This window comes from Phascolarctos cinereus, unplaced genomic scaffold, assembly GCF_003287225.1.
Source record: "Phascolarctos cinereus isolate Bilbo 61053 unplaced genomic scaffold, phaCin_HiC Scaffold_726;HRSCAF=1367, whole genome shotgun sequence".
NCBI classification, from domain to species: domain Eukaryota; kingdom Metazoa; phylum Chordata; class Mammalia; order Diprotodontia; family Phascolarctidae; genus Phascolarctos; species Phascolarctos cinereus.
Genome location: NW_027556098.1, coordinates 423,990,389 through 424,013,432, shown reverse-complemented (window position 1 = coordinate 424,013,432; position 23,044 = coordinate 423,990,389). Strand labels below are relative to the sequence as shown.

Genomic DNA, 23,044 nt, shown 5'->3' with positions numbered 1-23,044 from the left:
TGACAAGCATTATTTCTATACCTTTGTTCGAAATCACTATAGAAATGTCAACTAATGAGTTCTGGGCATTGAGCATCACTAGTCTCCATCACCTCCTTCCTGAGGCCATTCTGGATCCTTCTCACCATCCCTTGCTGCTGGTACCTCGCTTCTAAAATTACCTGGTATTTATTTGGTATATACCGTTTCCTCCCATAGAATGTAAACTCTTGGGAACTGCCTTCTCCATCTCATATTCACTCATGGGAAAACCTTCCTTTTGAGCTAAAACCGATACATCAATGATTAATTTTTGGTCTGAGATAGTCAAACATTTAAGCGTCTGAAATTAAGCTCTGTCTTAGTTTTTGAATTGGTGACTGATAGACTGAGGGTCCTGGAAGAGGCATGGGTAAGTGAAATAATTAGCACAAGTATAGGAAATAGACAGGAGGAAGGGATCACTCTCTCCTCAGATAAGCAGGGTGGACAAGAAAGAAGATCATGATACAGAATGCTGTTAAGGAAAAGAAGGAAATTGAGTCAGCTCCCATTGAATGATGTCAGCCTTGTTTGCAAGCGTGGCTGGAGTGGGCATTTGAGCTTTAAGATGGTGGAAAACCTTTGGGCAGATGGAGTGGAGAATTGATAAGGAGTCAGCAGATGAGGGAAGGGGTCATCACTAGTTGTGAGGATCCTGTGGAAAGTAATCTTTAATCTTTTTTAAATTTTTTTTTATTTTTTAAGCAGTTGGGGTTAAGTGACTTGCCCAGGGTCACACAGCTAGTAAGTGTCGAGTATTTGGTCTGAGGCCGGATTTGAACTCAGTTCCTTCTGGCTTCAGGGCCAGTTCTCTATCCACTGCACCACCTAGCTGCCCTAATCCTGTGGAAAGTAACATGAATATGCTGCATACTCCCATCACAATTCAGTTTTAAACTCTCTTTGGAAACACTTGGCAGCCCAGGGATAGTGGTGGAGAAAGGTGATGGAGAGGTGAGCCAGACCATGTGATTGACATGGAAGAAGGGCTTCCGGATGAGGGAGAACGGTGTCTGGTGAGGACTGTGGGAAGCTATGAGGCAGGACTGACCTCCTTCATCACTTCTTTCTTCACCGCTAGGCCTTCTTAAGAGCCTGCCCTTCCTCCGGACAGAAGCGCAGAGAAACGATGACGTCTGGGCTTCTGACAGCCAGGCCCCAGGTGAGTTTAGGTGTCCTTCACAGAAATACTGTGTCCTTTCCCTTCCTTTGGATGGCCTGGGCTCATCCGAGGTCCGCGCATAGCATTGGTCTCGGGGCCTTAATGGCTGAGAGTTCACAGAGTCCTGGGAAGGAGCTCTAAGGGAATAGTCTCTGCCTTGGGCCAGCCATGGGGCTCACTCTGCCGCGGGGGAGTCCAGGCTTTCTTGAAGCCTCTAGGGAGGAGGGGGCAACTCCTCCGAGCCATCCCATGCCCCTTTGGATCCCTCTCTTCAGTTGTTCCTTAGGCTACGCTGACCTAGTCTTCTCTGTGAGTCCACTCACTGCTCTGACTTCTCCTGTCTGGGGACAAACAGCAGCAGAAGTTAATCTGTCTCCTATGTATTCAGATGTCAAATACTTGAAAAGAACTTTTCTGGCCTCCCCCAAAATAAGCTCTGGGCCCTAACGGCCCTAGTTCCCTCAGCCATTTCTCTAGTGGCAAGACTCGGTCACTCCCCACCCTGGCTTTGCTCCCCCAGTGTCCTTCTTCTGGCCCCAGAACTGCAGAAAAGTCCATGGGGAGTTTGGGACGTGTCTGGTGAGCCCTTCCCCATCCTAGCGTAGGACAGTACAACTCCTCCGACTCCACACCATGTCATGGTGCCGTGTCAGTGAGCTTGGTGTCTGCTGATACATCCCGCTTGGCGTCTGTGACTTCTCCATCTTGTCTGTGCGCATCTGAACTTTTCACCCCCATTGCAGTCTCCATGTCCCCCAGTTTAGTTTCATCATTACATTCAGCTCAGGGTTCTAGCCTGGCAAGATCTCGTTTAATCCTGTTATTCGTTGCATCAGCTGTACCTTGCAGGGTGATTTTCTTGGGGCTTCCTTTGGGAGATGATTAGTCAGTATGAATTTGACCAATAAAGTGAACTTATCTTAATGGGACGGGCTCGAATACAAAATGAGACACATGGTAAATTGGTTCCATAGAATCTAGAGATCAGAGAGATGGCTGTTGGGTTCAGCGTGTACCCAGGAAAGAATCCCTGCTCCCCCATGTTTGCCAAGTAGTCACCAGCCTCTGCTTTGGGACTTCTGAGGAAGGGGAGCCCTCTCCCAGAGAAGCCCCTTCCACTTCTGAGTCAATCCCTTGCTTTCCCTAAGACGGCTTTGCTGACATCAAACCTAAATATGCCTCTCTGCGACTTATTCTGTTCTTTGAGGTCAAACGGAAGATGTCTAATCTCTCTTCCATATGAAAACTCAGTCGATAGAGGCTCTTCAGTGGCCCTCCCAAACCGGAGTGCTCTGACTGGCATTGAGAGACATTCACAGCCCACTGCCTGCCTCCCCTCGACGCGCTCTGTGATCCTGCTCCCCTGGCCTGCTCGAGGGTTCACTGCCCCTGATGCTGCACCTTTGCACCGCTCGAGCCTCATGCCTGGCTTGCTCTGCCTCGACCTCCCCGCCATCCTCCAGGACTCGGCTCAGATCCTGCCTCCTGCCAGGGCCCCTTGGCCTCGCGGCTCACTCTGCATCTGCTGTGTGTGCGGTGATGTAGTTGTTGTCTCCCCGTTAGAATGTACACTATTTGAGGGCAGGGACTATGGTGTTGCCTGCTGTTTTTCCCTCAGCCTTAGCAGGAGTAAACACGTCGGTGCAGCAAACCTGCCGAAGGCCGAGAAATGTCCCGTGTGAAGTCGCGCTTGCGGTCGTCAGCGTGGGCTTTCCTACGTCTTGTCTTTGCTTATCCACATCTTACTGGAGATTTCCCACAGCCAAGGTGACTTTTCAGAGGTTCCTCGGCTTGTCCTCCAGGCCAGCACCAGTACCAAGAGCCTGGGTGCCCTGGTGCTCGGGGCAGGAAGAGGGGGCTGCTTCTGTAGAGGACCCTCCCTGCTCCCTGTGGCTTCAGGGACCGCTTGTTTAACTTACCACGGGTTTCTATTTCTTTTCTTCTGCTATCTTTCTGATGACCCTCTCCTCCTCCTCCTCCTCCTCCTCTTCCATCTGGTGGAATCCTCTTCAGGTCCTTGCCTCCAAACCACTTTCTTCTCCTTTTCCTTCTTGTTCCACCCATACCTTTCCCGCTTCTCTGGCTCCTTCTCCCACAGCCTCCTCTGACAGAAGCCAAGACTCAATCAGTAGTTAGCATGGACTGTTCAAAACCCTATTGAAGTGAGACCCCTCCCCACACACCCTGCCACTTCCATGGGTCTTCTGGTGATTGTGAGAGTGATGATCTTTACGTGGGTGGTAATGCATTTGATATTTCAGCACCTGGTGACGTTTAGGGACGTGGCTGTGGACTTCTCCTTGGAGGAGTGGAGATGCCTGAGCCCGACCCAGAGGGCCCTGTACAGGGATGTGATGCTGGAGATCTATGACAACCTGGTCTCTGTGGGTGAGTGCAGCCGCCCCATGACTTGGGCCATCTCTGTGTTCTCCCCTGTGCTGGCCTCTGAGGTCTGAAGGGCTGCCCTGAGATTTTGTTTAATGTCCAAGAATCACATATGCATACATAGGTGTAGCTATACACATGTATATCTATGTATCCAATACATATATACATGTGTGTGCATAGACATGTATACATATGTATGCATGTGCATGCATGGATGTATATATAAATATAGGCAGAGACAGGAGAAAGAAAGAAAGAAAGGGTAAGGCAGAGAACAAGAGAGGGAGGGAGGAAGAGAAAGAGGACGAGACTGATGGACAGGGAAACTGATCAGTGGGGAGGGTTCAGAACCCTTGGGATGTTTCTGTGCCCTGCCTCAGGGTCCACAGGAGCTCCACAGCTTCCTTCAGCTCCCCTGCAATCTTTGCTTTTCAGTCACAACTTCTTGGAATAGAGTAGTAGAACCCAGAACGCCCTCAGGAGGTCCTTTGTCCCACCCCTTCTTAGCGTCTCTTCTTTTCCCAGAAGATAAAGAGGCTGAGACTGAATTCTGAGAGCTGTCTGTCCCAAAGCCTTTCCCCATTGTATCTCCAGGAGCTGGGCTTCCAGTGTCCAAAGCCGATGTGATCTCCCTGTTGGAGAGAGGAGCAGCTCCACAGAAGCCTAAGGGAAAAGTCCCAAGAGGCACCTGCCCAGGTAAGTGAGTGGCAGACAGGCTGAGAGGATTCTGGTCATTCAGACTGAAACATGTTTGCATGGTTGGCCAGGGAGTTCTCGAAGCCCCGAGGCATTTGGGGAGGACCTTGGGCACCAGCTTCCTTATCTACCTTCATCTTTCTTTGGAGCACAGCTGCTGCTGCTCTCCATCTGTCCCCCTCCAGCCTAATGCCATTCTTATAGAGAGTGATATCATCTCTGTGTTACCACTTCTGTCCATTGTGCTGGCTTGGAAGTGATCTCTCCGTCTTCTTCATTGGTCACTCCCAGGCAACAATGGAATAGATAATTTCCAAAACAAGAAACATAAATTGTGAATAATCTCTTGAAATAGTGTTCAACCTCACTGATGTTCGGGAAGCGCAGATCAAAGCATCTTTAAGGTCTGAAACTGTACCTGACCCATGGGCAAATACAACAAAAAGGAACAAAATTAAGACAGGAAGGTTTGTGGAGAGAAAGGTGCATTTTGTTCATTGCCAGTGGGATCACCTCCTCTTTCTTTGTATTTCTGGGATTCCTAATTTCATACAACACAGGTCGTTTCAAGACGTGTGAGGCCAGTCTTAATTGCTTCACACGTGGGGTTCTCCCAGTTTTTTGCAACTTTTTGGATCATCGTATTTTGAAAGAATTCTTTTCTCTTGAGGTCTTTTCTTCTTCCTTTCTATAACGTCCTGCACGTGGACTTTGATCCGTGGATCGCAAGATCCTATGGTGTGATGGTGTGGGACTTCTCACAGCAAGTGTCCATTTTCTTTTCCACTGAGATGGGCCACCATTCTCTGCTGCACCCACGAGAATGAGGGGCCTATTTCTGCCCAGCCTCGACGGCCCAGAATTTTTTTAAAACACTTCTTGCCAATCTAATGGGTGTAAGATAGTATCTTCTCAGAGTTGTTTCCTCTGGAATTTTTACAATTATTGGAGAGTTCTAACAGTATGTCAGGTGGGTATTGAACATCGTGTTTCTTTTGTTGAGAAATCCACATGGTTATCTCCCACGCATCTACTGAGCGACAGATCCTTCTTTTCTAAAGTTGTTTCAGTGCCTTATGGATTTTGAATATCTTTTTAAATGGTCCTCTGAAGGTAATCGTTCCTTCTTCAGTTTCATTAGCTTTATTTTTTATGTCAATCAGCCAGCATTTAGTGAGTGCTTTCTGTATGCCAGGCACTGTGCCACAGTCTGAGGATATTTGTGAAGAGGCAAAAACAGCCCCGTCCCTCAAGGACTTTACGTTTTAGAAGAGGACACGTGTACGTAATTGGGTATAGGGACAGCTGGTGGTACAGTGGAGAGAGTGCCGGGCCTGGAGGCAGGAGGAGCTGAGTTCAAGATCAGCCTTAGACACTTACTGGCTGTGTGCGCCTGGGCAGCCCATTCACCTCGGCTTGCCTCAGTTTCCTGATCTGTAAAGTGCAGACAGTCATGATTGCTGTGTGGATCATGGCACCTGGCACACAGTAGGCACTAGAGAAGTGTAGCTTTTGTTGTTGTTGATAATATTACAAGTATACGCAGAACAGATGGAAGGTGACCTGTGGTACGAGGCTCAGGTGGCGGGCTGGGCCAGCAGAAGCCTCCTGCGGAAGGTGGGCTTGGGCTGAGTCTGGGAGGAGCCAGGGAAGCCGAGAGGCAGAGGTGGGGGACGGCCAGAGAACCTGCCAGGGCCAAGGGATGGAAGAGCCAGGAGGCCAACGTCACCACGTTGAAGAGGGCATGCAGGGGGCCTGGGAGGCCAAGCAGAGCAGCTGGTACTTGCTCATGGAGGTGACAGGGAGCCACATAGGGAGTAGGGTGCTTTAGGAAGATCACTTTGGTGGCAGGATGGGGGTGGACTGAGATGGGGAGAGACTGGACGCATGCGGAACCCCCAGCCGCTGTGGCATGGTCCTGGAGTGAGGTGAGGATCAGGGTAGTAGTACTGGAGAGGTGCCGCAAAGATGGAATCGACCAGCCTTGGCGCCACATTGGACACGAAGGGTCAGAGAGAGGGCAGCGTCCAGGAAGATACCTGGTAGGGAACTGGCTGGGTGGTGTTGCCCTTTGCAGTAATGGGGAAGGCAGGAGGTGGAGGGAGGGCTTAGGGAGAGCGTAAGGTGTCTACTGGATGTCCAGTTGGAGATATCTGAAGGGCAGATAAGATGGGAGATTGGAGGTCAGCAGAGAGAAGGGAGGAGAGGGACCTCACAGCAAATGGTCTCCATTTTTTCTGTAAAAATATAAGGCAAAGTTCTCAGCTGAGAGAGTGAGAGGATGGCAAGCCTGGGAAATTTGAGGAAGATGAGAAGGTTTGGAAGTTCTGCCATGGAGAGTGGAAGAGAGTTGATTAGGGAGGTGCAGTAGAATTGCCTGGCAGCAGTGAGGGCCCAGTTGAGGATGTGCAATGTTACTTTATAATGGACTCGGGCAGAAGGGCTGCATGATTTTCTCCATCTTTGTTCAGCAGCATATGTGAAAGAATGAAGGCTACAAATAGTGAGAGTGATCCAAGGCTGAGGTTTGGCTGGGCATAATCGGAGACATGATAAGGGGGCCAGGGATTCAAGAGCGGAGGACAGTGTAGAGTTGAATGGTTTCACCAAGGAGTCCAAATGGGGAGAAGAGGAGAGGATGGCTGGTGCAGGGGATATGGCCTGGGAGAGAACGGAGGGGTCACGGTGAGGAAGAAGAGCAGAGTTATGTAAGGGGAGGCCGAGAGAGGTGAAATACCAATGATTGTGGTCGGATGAGGGGATTTCAGAATTCTTGAACGTGGAAGTGGTACATTTGTAGGTGATGGCAAGATCCAGGGCATGACCATCTTTGTGTGTGGCTAAGGTGGGGTGGCAGAGCAGCATGTGGGAAGCGAGTAGGTTGAGAAATTGAGAGGTTTGGGTATTTGAGGAGAGTCAGTATGTATGTTGAAGTCCACTAGTGGGAGGGCAGGAGTTGGGGAGGAGAGAAAATTGGGAAAGCATATTTGTCGCCTATGGAGTAGGCATTCCAGAAAGCACAGCGAAAGGGGTAGCTTTACAGTGGAGAGTTGTGGGAGTCGGGTTAAGGGGATGAGAGGAAGAGAGTGGGGTAGTGGGGAAAGGAGAATGGGGCTTCAATAATGACAGTGGGGGCTCAGTGTCACTGAGGGGGAGAGTATGACCTGATGAGAGTTTCTCAGTCATTGAAGAAAGAGGTTGTGTAGCTTGTCAGCACATAGGTGAGGGGAAGAATTCTTGTTTTTTCTTAATTTGTATTAATATGTTCTGTTTTTACATAATTTTATTTTCTAATCTCTCTCTCCCTGCTTCCCTGTGGGGAGAGCTATCACTTAGGAAAAAGAACAGAAGTGAAAGAGGGAAAAACACCTTCCAAAAGTAAATGCAGCCTTCACATCCGTCACGTCTGGCCACGTATGCCGTGTTTGTGACCTGAGGTCCCCGCCTTTTCAGAGAGGGCGGGGAGGCATTGTGTATGTTGTTTTGCCGGTCAGGCTTACTTCACTCAGCATCTGTCTTCCTGCACCCCTCTGAATTCTTCATGTACATTGTTCTGAAGGCACCGTAATGTTCCGTTACAGCCCGGTCCTGATCAGTGTGAATAAGGAACCCCCGAAGTGGTCACATTGTTTGAATTTATTCTGCATGTTTCCATCGGGCTGGAACTATAAGCTGTATTGTCTGTCAATATAATGTTGACTAGTTTGAATTCAGATCTGTGTGACTGTCAGGAGACTCGTTATTCTCACTGGTCGGGGCCTCGCTGTGTTTGAGCCACTTACAGCTTGTCGAGCCATTCTCTGACTCTTGGTAGTTAGTTTGTTTCTGGCTCTTTGCTCTGCACAGATAGCTCCTACAAGTGTTTTCGTATACGTCAAGCCTCTGCTTCTCTTTGTTTTTAGTCTTTTTGGGGGAATACTCAGCAACAGGAAATCTCAGTGAAACTGAAGCTGCATTTCGGTCACTTTGTTAGTATAATTCTAAATTGTTCTCCAGAAGGGTTGGATTAATTCACCAACGTCATGTTAATGATTGTTTTTTCATGACCCCGCCAATATCGACTGTCGCCATCTTTTGTGTCTTTACCGGTGTTCTGAATAGGAGATGAAACCTTAGAGTTGTTTTGATTTGCATTTGATAATAATGATGATAATAATAATTTCTCTCAAATAATTTGGAAAAATCTTTCATATGTTTATTAAAGTTCTCATGTCTACATTTTAGGACTGTTTGTTCATATTCTTTACTTATCCATTGGGGAATTGCCGTAGGCATGAGACATACACACACACACACACACACACACACACACACACACGCACACATACACATACATAGACACACATGAACACACATAACATACACATTTAATTTCCCAAACATCTTGGTTATCAGACTCTTACCAGAGTAAGAAGTTTTTTCCCACTTGGCTTCTTTTCTTCTTGTGCTAATTGCATCGATTTTGATTGGTGCACAAACTTTCCAGTTTCCCACAGGGATAATTCTCTATCTTGTTTTATCTCTCGTGATTGCCTGTGCCCCTAATTTGGTCAAGCCTTCTTCCCGTAGCCATAGCTGCAAGAGGCCCCTAGTCTGGTTCTTCTCCAGATTTGCTTGTTACGGTTGTGAAATCTTTCATATTCTGTCTTTGGGTTTTTCCCTCGCATGTCCTCGTAGACCTCTGTGTGGTATGTAGGGCAAGTGTTGGTTCCAGTGAAGTTTCTGCCAAAACCCATGCTGGTTTTCCTGGCGGTTCTCATTGGACAAGTTCTTCCCCAAGTGTCTTGTGCTCTTGGGTTCCCTCAGTTGTTTCTGATTCAGCCATAGCTAGTCTGTCCCTCTGATCTGCCTTCTGTTTGTTAACCAGGGCTGAATTGTTTTAAGGGGGGAACTCCTAAACAGTCAAAGTATACAGGAGATTGTAAAAGAGAGGTAGATCGATAGAAGGGAAGGGGAGTAAGCATTTATATAGCACCTACTGTGTGCCAGGCATGATACTAAAAGTGCTTTTATAAATATTATGTCATTGGATAGAGTATGTATTAAAGTAAGTGTTTACTATGGTGAAGGGAATAGGGATGATGTCTGGAGTGGAGCCAAAATTTATATTTTATAAGTTTAGGAAGCTGTTTCATAAAAAAAAAAATCATTGTATTTAAGAAGGAGAAACTCCTGATTGTATCACCTGCTTTGCTAAGAGCCTCCTACAGTTGAGATATCCCAGGAATTGATGCAGATGCCCAAGAGCAGAAGGCATCCCCAGTATACGAGTGCTGAAAGGACATCTTTCAGCAGAAAATGTTCCACATCCCTAATAATAAGAAAAGCCTAAATCAGAACAGTGGCCAGTGACAGAACTCATGGAAATAGCTCATTTTAGAGTGATTGTGAGGAAGTAAGGCAAATGAGGAGGTAGTTGGTCCAACTCTTTGGAAATTAGTCTTGAATTCTGTGAGAAAACTCACAGAGACCCCACTGTGGAGCTTCTGTGTCAGCCGGGTCAGTTGCAGAAGGAAGTGTCTTCTATCTTAGAGCGTCACTTTCTGGTCCTAAAATACTGAAAGCAAAACAGGTGTGCATTGCTTGGGGAGTTTGGAACAAAATGGAACATATAAATGCAATAGAAGATTATTTGTCTGTAAGGAATGGCAAATATGAAAAATTCAGAGAAACACGGAAACTCTAACGTGAAGTGGTGTAAAGGGAAGAAAGCAGAGCCAAGGGCACAGTATGCCCCCCGATGACACTCTTATAAATGATACCATGTTGGAGCTGTCCAACACTGCTTCCTGGGATTGAGCAGTCTTCATACTAATAGATAATGAATCACACTTCTCAGTTCAGAGATGAGGGACTAGCGATTACTGTGTTGGTTTTTTTGTTTGCTTAAATGTTTTTCTTTGTCATGAGGGAAGGTTCAGTTGAGAAGGCAGAGGGTGAAAGGCAAATAACTGGACAGAGCAAAAGGAAACAAAGTTTTTTGAACAATGTATGTTTTGCTTTTAGGTCAAATTTTATTTGAACAACTATAGGTATTCAAATATATACAATAAAATATGGTAAAGAAAATGAGAAAACCTAAGCATGCAAAATTTTAAAAAGAGAGAGATTAGAAACAATTATACACGCCTATAAGCTTCCATGACTTACTGGCTGCTAGCCCCGCTCCAGACACAATGCCTGTGTCTTCATCACTGTTTCCATCTTCCTTGTCTTTTCCGTCGGTTCCATTGGCAGTGGTTGATGTTGCATCTTACCGCACAGTTGGAGTTAGGGTGTGTAGTGTTCTTTTGACTTGTTTTCTTCACTCTGCATACTTCATTTACGCTTTCCTGTATTTCATGGAATGCTTCATTTTTCTGTTTTTGGTGGCACAGTATTATTTAATTAACTTTACCTCATTTAGCTAGTCTCTGGTTTCCACTCAGACTTCGGTAAACGTCGAAGAACACACAATGGAGAGGTGGTGTATGACTGTAAGGAATGTGGGGAAACCTTTGTCAAAAGGTCAACACTTACTGAACGTCAGCGAATTCGTACTGGAGCCACACTCCACGAATGTAATTCTTGTGGAAAAGCCTTCCCTTGGTTGCGAAATTTTATGGAACATCAGAGGACTCATACTGGGGAGAAACCATTTGAATGTAATGAATGTGGGAAAACTTTCAGTCGGAGGGGAACCCTTCTTAGCCATCAGAGTAATCATACTGGGGTAAAACCCTATGAGTGTCATGAATGTGGGAAAGCCTTCAGTCAGAAGGGGCTCCTTGTTAACCATCGGAGGACTCATACAGGAGTGAAACCCTTTGAATGTAATGAATGTGGGAAAGCCTTCTGTCAGAAGGGAAACCTGATGAGCCATCAAAGGACTCATACTGGTGTGAAACCCTTTGAATGTAAAGAGTGTGGGAAAGCCTTCGGTGAGAGGGGCACCCTTATTAGACACCAGAGAATTCATACGGGAGTGAAACCCTTTGAATGTAATGAATGTGGAAAAGCCTTCAGTGAAAAGGGCACCCTTATTAGCCATCAGAGAATTCATTCTGGAGTGAGACCTTTTCAGTGTAATGAATGTGGGAAAGCCTTTAGTCGGAGAGGAACCCTTGTTAGCCATCAGATGACTCATATGGGAATGAAACCCTTTGAATGTAATGAATGTGGGAAAGCCTTTGGTTGGAAAGGACATCTTATTAGCCATCAGCGAATTCACACTGGAATGCAACCGTTTGAATGCAGTGAATGTGGGAAAGCCTTCGGTCAGAAGGGACTTCTGATTAGCCATCAGAGAATCCATACTGGAGTGAAGCCCTTTAAATGTACCGAGTGTGGGAAAGCCTTCAGTCAGAAGGGAAACCTCATTAGACACCAGAGAACTCACACTGGGGTGAAGTGCTTTCAGTGTCATACGTGTGGGGAAGTCTTCAGTCAGAAGGGACGCCTCATTAGACACCAGAGAACTCATGCTGCAGTGAAGCCCTTTGACTGTCATGATTGGGGAAGCTATTGCTTGGAAAAGAAAACTTACTGAATATAAAAGGGTTTATAATTGAGAGGAAACTTTTGCAGATAATGCATAGAGTTAATTATCCAAATACACAGGCAACAATAAAGAGTAACTATCCTTAAAATGATTTCCATCATTAACATTTTGATGAATAAAAATATTTACAGTGAATTTCATATGATGATAACAACACGGTCCTGTTTCTTTCTCTGTGACTTTTGGAACTGTTAGTTTTTCAATGATGATTTGGTTGCTGTTACGCATAGTCTGGGGGACATCGTTCTCACTTTGTTTTCTCTTGTTCACACCACTTTGCAAAAGCAAGTGAGAGGAATTAGAACTCCTAACTCGAGGAGACAAATTTGACCTCAGAAGTACTCCCAAGACCTGGTGGGCTGAATCACCATGGATTGGGCATACCTTAATCAAGAGAAATGGGATGGGCAAAAAGAGGGCAAGGTAACATTATTTATTAAGATATAGTTGGGTGATGATCAATTAAGAGAAGAAAAGAAACCGTCTTGTCATTAGAGGATGCTACAGACCACTTGTATACAGAGAGGAACTAGATGAGGAATTCAGAACACAGCAAAGCAAGCTCCAGAGGTCTGCGCTTCTTAGAATTCTAAGCTTCCCTCAAGACTCCACTCAGATGCTGCCTTCTGCAGGTGGATCTTCCCAGGCCCAGCTGCTGTGTCTTTCTCGCCAAGGTTACCTTACACCTACTTTATGTGTTTTTTTTTTAATTTGGAGGCATTTGGGGTTAAGTGACTTGCCCAGGGTCACACAGCTAGTAAATGTCTGAGGCCACATTTGAGCTCAGGTCCTCCTGACTCCAGAGCTGATGCTGTATCCACTGCACCACCGAGCTGCCCCCACTTTATATGTATCTTTAATGTACCTGTTTGTGCCCATCAGTAGTCAGCCAAACATTTATTAAGCCTCTGTGTGCTACGTACTGGGGATAGAAAGAGGCAATGTAACAAGAGACAACGTGCAAACAATTATGTATAAACAAGGTGTATATGGGAGAAATCAGAGGGAAGGCATTCGGGGGGGCCAGGAAAGACTTCGTGTAGAAAGGGAGATTTTGGTTGAGACTTGAAAGGAAGCCAGGAGGTGGAGATAAGAAGGCATGGGCCGCAGCCAGTGAAAATACCTGGAATCAGGAGATGGAGAGTCTTGTGTGAGGAGCAGCCAGGAGGCTGGTGTCACTGAGCAGAGTATCTGGGGATGGGTAAGGTGTAAGAACACTGAAAAGGTAGGTGGGGCTTTGGACAGCCGAGGATTTTCTTTCTGATTGGAGATGATAGAGAGCCACTGGAGGCTTATTGGGTAGGAGGTGGAGGTGACATCCTCCAGCCTTACTTCAGGACTGGGAGGAAGGAGGCACAAAGCCAGAGGAGGCTCTCTGCTTAGGGCCTACCCCTGACCTTAGCACTGGGACCAGAATAACCTACCACAGAGAGGGAGCACAGGCCTAGTTCATTATTGTTTCGCTTCTGTTTTCTCTACCAAGGAGAATGACCTGTTCAAGAAAAGTATTTATTCTCTAGTCTGTTTTAGGCACAGTTTGCTAGAAACATTTTAATAACAGTCTACACATCAAACCATTTCTAGTTGAGAGAGAGCTGTCAAAATTTGCAGAGTCCTTCCCCCACCCCCACCATTGCCCTCAGACATGTCCTTACCTCATAATGCTTTGGGGTAACATAAGGATCACGAACAGGAAAAATGTCATAATATGTTGAAAGTACAGTTTGGGGTCAACATTCCAGGACAACAGCCACTTCACTCAACTGCTTGTATTGCTGGGCTCCTTCCTTGAGCACTGCTCTCAAGGATTACAGGATTCTCTTTCTGTAATCAGCATCTTTATTCTTGAAAATGAAAAAGGCCAGCACCCTTAGTTGTGTTGGGATGCTAGTCATTTCAGAAGGATGGAGAGGTGATGATCTTATCAAAATGAACTAAGATTGGGCTGAAGATTGCCTTTTCCTGGGGCCTTAGTCTGTGCTATTGCACTTTCCTAAAGGGGTATGTCTGGAAAGAGTTTTCAGCTGGACAAAGTATGGTTTAATGCTTTTAACTGAGCCAATAAAAAAGTTTTTAATATACCCCCACAGACCTTTGCCCTAGAAATGGTACTACTGAACAAAAAGGGCTAGCTACTCTGGAGTAAATACCCAAGATAAGTCAGGAGACAGGGAGAGAGCAGCCGGCTGTTCTCGATAAATTCTGGACATCAGACCCACATAACTCCATCCTCAGGTCCTGAAAGACCTGGCTGATGTGGCCGCTGGACCATGGCTACTGATGTTTCCAAGACTGGAGAAAATGAGAGGCACCACAGAAAGGAAGGTCACATGTCTTGATTCTTTACAAAGGGTTGAAAAAGAACAGTCACCTAACAATAGGTTAGTCAGGTTAACTTCGGTTTCTGGGAATTGTATAGAATGTATCATGGTGAGGAGTCAGCTGGGAAGTAGTATGAAGGTCTAGGCCTTGGCAAGATAAGGTGAAAGCTCCCCTCTCAGAGCTGGGGGGTTTCAGTTTGCTTCTCTGGTCGGATAGAGGCTAGAGAGTATGGCCAGGGCAAGGAGAAGGCTAGGATTGGATGCCCAAGATAATAGGAAAATAGCAAGAAGCCATCTAGCTCCCCATGATGCATGCAAGGCTCCTGGCTGAGGTAGATGAGATTGCCACTGTCAGGAAAACAGGAGAGGTCCTCCAAGAGTGTCAAAGGGCAAAGGGATCCGTGATTGTAAGGAGTATTGGACCAGGAATCAGAATGACCAGGGTTTAAATCCTTTCTCAGATATTTACTCATTTGGTTACCCTGGGCTAGTCACTTAATCCCTGTATGTCTCAGTTTCCTCATCTGTAAAATGGGGGGGGTGGGTAATGATAGCACCCACCTCTTGATTATTTCTATGGAACATCTGTTTTGAGGTTTCCAGTAGGTAGCTGGAGATGTGAGTCTGAAAGTCAGGAGAGAGCTTCAGGCTGGATAAATAAATCTGAGAATCTGAGGGAGGATAATAGAGTCCATGGGAGCTGATGAGATCACCAGGCAAAGTAGTATAGAGGGAGAAGAGAAAAGGGCCAGGACCGAGCCCTCTGGGACACCGAGGTTACTGGGTGTGACCTGGGTGGGCCCGATGATTTGAATTCATTCACAAGGGCAGGCTCCTGCTATTCTAGCGCCCTATTTATCTTGGAATTAGCATCCTCAATCAGAAAATTTAAACCCAACTCTAGAGACACAGTCTGAGTGTTTTGCCTGGAGTCAGGAAGACCTGAGTTCAAATCCTGCCTCACACACTTACTGGCTGTGTGACCCTGGGCAAGCCACTTCACTAGTATCTGCCTCAGTTTCCTCACGTGTAAAATGGGGATAATAATAGCATCTACTTCCCAGGGTTGTAAGAATCAAATAGAGATAATAATTGTAAGGTGCTTAGTGCCTGGCACATGGTAGGCACTATGTAAATGTTAGTTATTATTGTTAACCAGGTATTCAGATGGTCTCCATCGACTCCCATGATATAGTGAACACATTCTGAAAGCAGCATAAGCAGGTCTTTTGGAGGTGGCCCAAATACAGAGGTGCACATAGATACACAAGAATTCACACAGACTCTGCCTCATACCCACCTTCCCTCCACAAGCTGTAAGACTCATGGGCTCTGCCACCTGGAGACAGACACATCAGCAAGGCTGTGCAAGAGGACGTGGGAATTTGAAGTAAGAAACCAGAACGAGGGATGAAATCACTGAGTCACGTCCTGGAGCCTTTGCTTGTACAATCTATGAAGGCTGGTGGTGTCCTTCTGCCTTATCAGTTTGTGGCCTCTCTAGCCCTCCTCGTTCTCTTGGTCCATTTGGACTGCTGGCCTCCCTTTCCCCCTTCCAGCCTCGATGGCAGAGAGAACCGGTTCCAGTGTGCACTGTCCTCTGGAGTTCTTTTCTCTCTGGTCCTACAGCCCTTGCTGCCCTGACCATCTTCTCCCCTCCATCACCCCCGCACCAGCCTGTTCCCCTGCCCACTAGCAACGGAGAGATGGTTCAGTGGAGAAATCCATCCACCACAAACATTTATGTGAGCCAGGAGCAGGGAGGCCAACAAAGGTGACTCCACCCCTTGGAGCTTATGTTCTGCTGGAGGAGATGGCAGGTGCCCAGGTAAGTCCACACAAACCCAGTGGGGTGGGGTGGAGGGAGACCAGCTGCCCAGACTCACCAGAAGCTGCCCCTTGGGCCCTGCCTCCCTCCCAGCCCCGGCTCAGCTCCCACTGGCCTCCAGATGTCCCACTCTTGTCTCTGGCTCCTATCTCCATCCCCAGGTTCTTCCTGTATTCCCACTAGATCTGCTCCCATGAGGCCTCCCAGTTAATGCTGAGCTGTTCAGTCTTAGCATCGGCTCAGTCTCATCCACCGTTCCCCCCTTCCCAAGGCCTCCAAGTCCCTCCTTATAGTTCAGACTCGGTATATGTTCAGTGCCATCCCTGCTGGTAGCCACACCATTCTCAATCCAGCTGGGAGCCTCTCAGTGCTCCTCTCTGACTCCCTCCTGCTCATCACCTGATGGCCTCTCCCCACCTTTAACCTGCATGCCCCCCCCCCAAGCAGTTCCCCCAGTGCCTGCCCCAGATTCTGGCTCCCACCAAGTCTTTGGTCAATCAGTCGTCACAGCCCTAGCCCAGGAGGACAGTGCTAAGAAATGACCAGCACGCTCCCAATACGCTAGGACTATGCAGGACTTCAGGATCAGTTCCCTGGCCAAGTAAGAAGCATTTATGAAGGCTTCTAGTTTTATAAATATGCAAGCATTAATTAAGAGCCAGGCATGGTGGTAAGCACTGGTAATACTAAGAAAGGGAAAAAACAAACTAGGCCTTGCCCTCAAGGAGCTCACGGTGTAATGGGGGAGATAACATGCAAGATAGATAAACAAAGATACAGGATAAATTGGAGATAGTGTCAGAGGGAAGGTGCTGGCATTAAAAGGTATTGGGAAAGGCTTCTTGCAAAAGGTTGGACCTTGGCTAAAATTTGAAGGATGCTAGGGAAGCCAAGAGGAAAAGATGAGCAGAGAGAATTGCAGGCTTGGACAGCTGATGAAAATGGAGTCAGGAGAGGGGTTTCTTGTGCCAGATGTAATAGCAACGACGACAATGTCACTGGATGGGGGGTGGGGAATAATATATAAGGAGGATAGGAAGGAGAAGCTGAACAGGATGCTGTTTGACTCTGAAGGTTATAGGAGTTTCTTGAACAAAGGAGTGAAAACATGTTCAGACCTGAGCTTTAGGAAGATCAATTTGACAATTGAATGGAGACTAAACTGGGAAAGACTTGGGGTAGGGAGACCAACCATGTTAAGTCTAACATGTCTAAGGGGCTTCCAGTTTGAGATGTCCAGTAAGCAGTTGGAGACAAGGAGACTGAAGATCAAGAGAAAGGTTAGGGCTGAATAAATAAAATAGAAAACAAAAAAATTCTAGGCTTGATTTGATTACTGTAGTAAGAGGTGAACCCTCTCTTACATTACTAACATCCAAAGGGTTTCATGCTATTATGTGTTTTCTGGTATCTAATCAGGGTTTCCCTCCAGCTAAGACTTGTCTACATTCATTACAGTGAAAGGATTTTACTGTGGTATGAGTTCTCTGATGTTTAATGAGGTATCCCTTGTGACAAAAGACTTTCTTACATTCATGACATTCCTAGAATTTTGTTCCAGTGTGAGCTTTCTGATGTCTAACCAAAGTATCCTTTCAGCTGAAGGCTTTCCCACCTCTATTACAAAGAAAGAGCTTCCCCCAGTTTCATTTGCCTGGTGGCTCTTAAGGTGACTCTTCTGCTTAAAGGCTTTCTCACATTGATTATATTCAAAAAGGTTCACTCTAATATGAGTTATTTTATACCTAATAAGGTTTCCCTTCTGCCTGGAAACTTTCCCAAATTCATTACATCCCAAGGATTTCATACCAGTATGAGTTCTCTCACAGCTAATTAGGGTAACCCTTTGGATAAAGGCTTTCCCACATTCATTACATCCAAAGGGTTTTATTCCATTATGAGTTTTCTGATGTCTAATTATGGCTTCCTTCCATCTGAAGATTTTCCCACATTCATGACTAATAAGTCTTCCTTTCTCACAGTCACTGCATTTAAAGGGTTTCACTCCTATATGTATCTTCTGATGTATCAGAAGTTTTCCCTTCTGAGTGAAGACTTCCACATTCATTATATCCAAAGGGTTTTACTCCATTATGAATTCTCTGATGGCTAATCAGGGAAACCCTCTGGCTCAAGGCTTTCCCACATTCATTACTTTCATAGGGCTTCACTCCATTATGCGTTTTCTGGTGTCTAATAAGTCTCCCTTTCTCACCAAAAGTTTTTCCACATTCATTACATCCAAAGGGTTTCAGTCCAGAAGGAATTCTCTGATGTCTATTAAGGGTTCCCCTTTGGTTGAAGCCTTTCCCACGTTCTTTACATTCCAAGAGTCTTATGCCAGTATGAGTTTTCTGATGGATAATAAGGTATCCCTTGTGACTGAATGCTTTTCTACATTCCTTACATTCAAAGGTTCTCCCTGTAGTTTGAGTTCTCTGATGGTTCATCAGGTGTTCCTGCTGACTGAAGGCTTTCCCACATTCATCACATTCAGCATGGGTTTTCTTATGCTCAATAAAACTTTGCCACCAAATGAAAGCTCTTACACATGCATTACATTAATAGGGCTTTGGGGCAATGTACATTCTCTGATGTTCAGTAGGATGTGATCTTCTACCAAAGGCTCTTCCCCAATCATTATGTTCATCTTTTTTTTTTTTTGTCAACACATGGTCTGTAGCACTTAAGGAGGTCCGAGTGATAACTGAAGGGGGATTTTTCAGTCCATTATATTTATAAAGCTTCTTCCATGAGTAGATAATATTACACTGAATTTGGCCTGAAAACTGTCCAAAAGTCTTTTCAAGTGTATTACACTTTAAAATTTCTTTTTCATTTCTTTCATTTTAAATTTATGGAATAAAACAAACATTTCCATAACATAATATAATAAGATGATTGCACATGAAGCTGAAAATCTATTATGTACAACTTGCTATTCCTTTTAACTATATAATAAAATTGTCAAGTAAATTTTTTTTCTCCCCTACCCCTTCGCACCCTAGTGATGGCTACCATTAGACACAACTGTGTGTGTGTATGTGTTTGTATGTATGTATGTGTGTATGTATGTAAAGTCATTCTATACATCTATTTTTCAGTTCATTTTCTGGATGCAGATAACATCTTCCTTCATATGTTCTTTGTAGTTAATTTGAGTGTTTATAATAGTCAAAATGGCTTAGTTGTTCCATTACTTAAAAAAAAATTGCTGTTACTGTATACAACATTCTCTTGGTTTTGCTTTTCATTATTTTGTACAAGTCTTTCCCTGTTTTTCTAAAATCATTGAGCTCATCATTTCTTACAGCACAGTAGTATTCCATCACAATCATATACCACAACTTGTTCAGCCATTCCCCAGTCGATGGGCATCTCCACAATTTCTAGTTCTTTGGCACCACAAAGAGAACTGCTATACACATTTTAAAACATGTAAGTTTTTTTCCCCCCTAATCATCTTGGAAAACAGACCTTGTAGTGGTATTGCTGGGTCAAAGGGTATAGGTAGCTTAATAGTTCTTTGGGCATAATTCCAGATTGTTCTCCCAAATAGTTGGATCAGTTTACAATTCCACCAACAATGATTTAGTGTCCCAATTTTTCCGTATCCTCTCCAACATTTGTCACTTTCCTCTTCAATAATTTTGGCCAATCATTTTGGTGTAAAATGACATGTCAAGGTTGTTTTAATTTTCATTTCTGTAATCAATAATGATTTAGAGCACTTTTTCATATGACTATATATTTTTATTTCTTCATTGGAAAACTATCTCTTCATAACATTTTGACTGTTTCTCAGTTGGAGAATGGTTCTTATTCTTATAAATTTGGCTCAGTTCTCTATATACTTGAGAAATGAAATATTTATTAAATTAGGCCTTTATTTGCCGTAAAAAAATTGTTTCCTGCTTTGTTGGCTTTGTTTGTAGAAAGTTTTTAATTTTATGTAATCGAAGTTATTTAATTTGACCTCCTATGAAACTCTCTATCATGTCTTGTTTGATTATATTGGCTTGGCCTACCCATGAGTAATCAATATTCTCCAATTTTTTAGATCTGTCCTTATTTCTGTGAAGTGTTATGTAGTTTTGTTCATACAGTTCCCGTGTGTCTTTGCAGGTCAATTTACAAGTGTTTCATATTGTCTGCAGTTATTTTAAATGGAATGTCTCTATCTTTTCCTAATGGGTTTTGTTGGTAATAGATGGAAATGCTGATTTGTGTGGGTTCATTTTATATCATGACATTTTGCTCAAGTTAATAATAGTTTTGACTATTTTTTGGTTTACTCTCTAGGGCTCTCTTATGTAAATTATCATATCATCTGCAAAAAGTAACAGCTTGGTTTCCTCATTACTTGTGATTATTCCTTCAGTTTCTTTTTTCTGGTCTTATTGTTATAGCTAGTATTTCTAGTACAATGTTGAATAATAATGGTGATAATGGGTATCATTGCTCCATCCCTGATCTTACTGGGAAGGCTTCTAGTTTATCCCCATTATAGGTAGTTCTTGTTCTTTGATAGATCCTACTTACTTTTGTGTGCCAAGCTGTTGATTCTCTTCATAATCTTCTTGCATTTTTCTCATTTCTTTTCCAAAATTTTCCATTTGTTGTTGTTCAGTCATGTCTGATTCATTGTGATCCCATGGACAGTGTCCATGGGGTTTTCTTGGTCATTCTTCCTCTACCACTCTTATTTGTTTGACATTTTTTTTCCCTTGCTTTTAAAAAAATCTCTCTAGATCTTCCAAGAATTCTTTTTGGGCTTGTGTCCAATCTTCACTTTAGCATGCTTTGATCTATATTCAGACTCCTGAAATGATGGAGTCTGAATGCAGATCGAAGCATACTCATTTCACTTTATTTTTTTGTGTTTTTTCCCCTTTTAGTCTGTTTCTTTCACAACATGATTAGTATGGAAATGTTTTGCATGATTGCCCATATATAACCTATATCAAATTACTTACTGCCTTAGGGTAGGAGGAGGAGAAAGAGGGAGAAAAGTTTGGAACTCAAAAGTTTTAGAAAAATGAATGTTAAAATTTCTTTACATGCAGTTGGAAAAAATAAAATATTATAAAAGTATTGCCACATTGACTACCTAAAACAATCTTTTTTTAAACAAAGCTTGGAATTTATATCTCAAGAAATTATAACTGAAAACTGCTAATATTTATTAGAACTAGGAGGCAATGGTAGACAGAAAGAATCCACCAATCACCTCCTCAAAGGATACCCAAAAAGAGAAGCCCCAGAGTTCCATGTCAAAGAAAACATAAATACTGCAAAGCATCTAGAATGAAGCATTTCAAATACCAAGGAATTACATCAGGATCACCTAAGACTTAGCAATTCCTACTAAAAATAGGGATCATCCTTATTGTCTGCAAAGTGTATTAAGCCAGTTTTTCAAGTTAAAAAAAATGGAGGTTACCCGCTTGGTGGAAAGATTAGGGAGGCCAAAAAGGAACACACGAGTGCAGAAAAGAGGAATGGGGTGGAACATGCAGCTTCTAACTGCATTATATGAGAATTCAAGTATATAAACATGGAGGGGTGAGCAGAGTGGGCATCAAATAAACCTCAGCTGTAACAAAAGCAGGCTTACAATAGTTTGGCACCAAACAGTGATGAAGGTCAAGTGGATGCACAGAAAAAAAGAGAAAAGTTCAGAAACACTGACTGACCAGCAGGAGGGTGGGCTTTTTTGGAGGCGATTGGGGTTAAGTGACTTGTCCTGGGTCTCACACAGCTAGTGTTTAAGGCTGGATTTGAATTGGGGTCCTCTTGACTCCAGGGCCAGTATTCTACCCACTGTACCAACTAGCTGCCCCAAGCAGGAGTTTTAAAAGTAACATGTAGAAATTATTGTATTTTTTTTTTCAGAAAAAGCAAGTGGTGTGCAATGGAGATTAGTTTCATAGGAAATCCTTATTTTGACATTTAAGATAGAATAAAAATTTTTTTAAGGTCTGTCTCTTTATGTGATGGAAGAAAGATACCTTGGGAAATGTTAGAGATATAAAGCCAGAAGGGGAAAAAACCCATTTATTTTGAGTATAATCCAGACTGACTAAATTCATCAAGCCATCATATTTCTTGTTTTCGTCTTCATTACCTGACCTTCAGAGGAAATCTATGAATGCCCACTGCTTCAAGTGGGAATGCCAAGATTGATCTAATCAAGTTTCACTCGATGAAGGACCTCACATTTAGAGTTCTGGCAGCTACATTAATATTGTTGTGAGGATCAAATGAGACAATATTTGTAAAGCTCTTTGCAAAACCTTAAATGACTATATAAATGCTAGTTATTCTATCTGGTATCAACTTTGTGGGAACCTTAGCACACGTTGGCCCCTTTTCTAATACTATCAGGGCAGAAGTGGGAGAGAGCCTTAGGACTGAGAGTTTATCTCATACCTTTTGTTTCATATATTGTCATGGACAAATAACTTTAGTTTTGTTTAGAATGATCTGGTTCTACAAGTTATATGTAGTTATGGTCAGTGGACAAAGATTTGATATTGAAAGCACTGATAGCTGGTTAATATTCGTGCGTACTCTAATATCTGTAAGACTCTTGACACACCCTGTCCCAGGACTGCAAGACAGCCTATCTCTATTTTTTTTCCTTGTTTATATATTCCCAAAGCAAATGAATTCATCAATTGGTCAAAAGTATGGATTCAGACAAAATGATGAGGGCTGTTTTTTGGACTGTTGTCAAAGCCTTTCTACCATGGTAGAAACTTTCATAGGTAGTGTTCCACTGGCATAGCCCTAAACAGGATTTCTTAACCAAGGGTTGTTTTTAAAAAATTGGTTTAATGACTGTATTCTAATGTAATTGGCTGTCTTTGTATTTCTGTGTACCTTATGTTTTTAAAGATACTTTTGAGGAGTCGACAGGCTTCATCAGACTGCCAGAGTGGCCCACGACACAAAACGTAGAGTGCTGCTGGCCTTGAGCCACCACCATGATGAGCTATTGTGGGGAGGCCTTTATAATATGGATATAGAAATGCGGAGAGCGAAAGTACCACACAGAGAGGCCATGTGTTGCGGCTAAGTTTACG

At 44.1% G+C, this 23,044-nt stretch overlaps 1 protein-coding gene across 1 annotated transcript in view; it reads left to right on the top strand.

Moving 5' to 3' along the window:
* Positions 1-23,044, top strand: part of LOC110197904 (uncharacterized) — a 58,892-nt gene that overhangs the window by 6,658 nt on the left and 29,190 nt on the right. The window contains exons 3-6 of the mRNA XM_020971950.2: positions 1,103-1,183; positions 3,445-3,571; positions 4,166-4,267; positions 10,696-11,792. Coding sequence (XP_020827609.2) covers positions 1,103-1,183; positions 3,445-3,571; positions 4,166-4,267; positions 10,696-11,792 — 1,407 coding nt within the window. The remainder of the gene's footprint in view (positions 1-1,102; positions 1,184-3,444; positions 3,572-4,165; positions 4,268-10,695; positions 11,793-23,044) is intronic.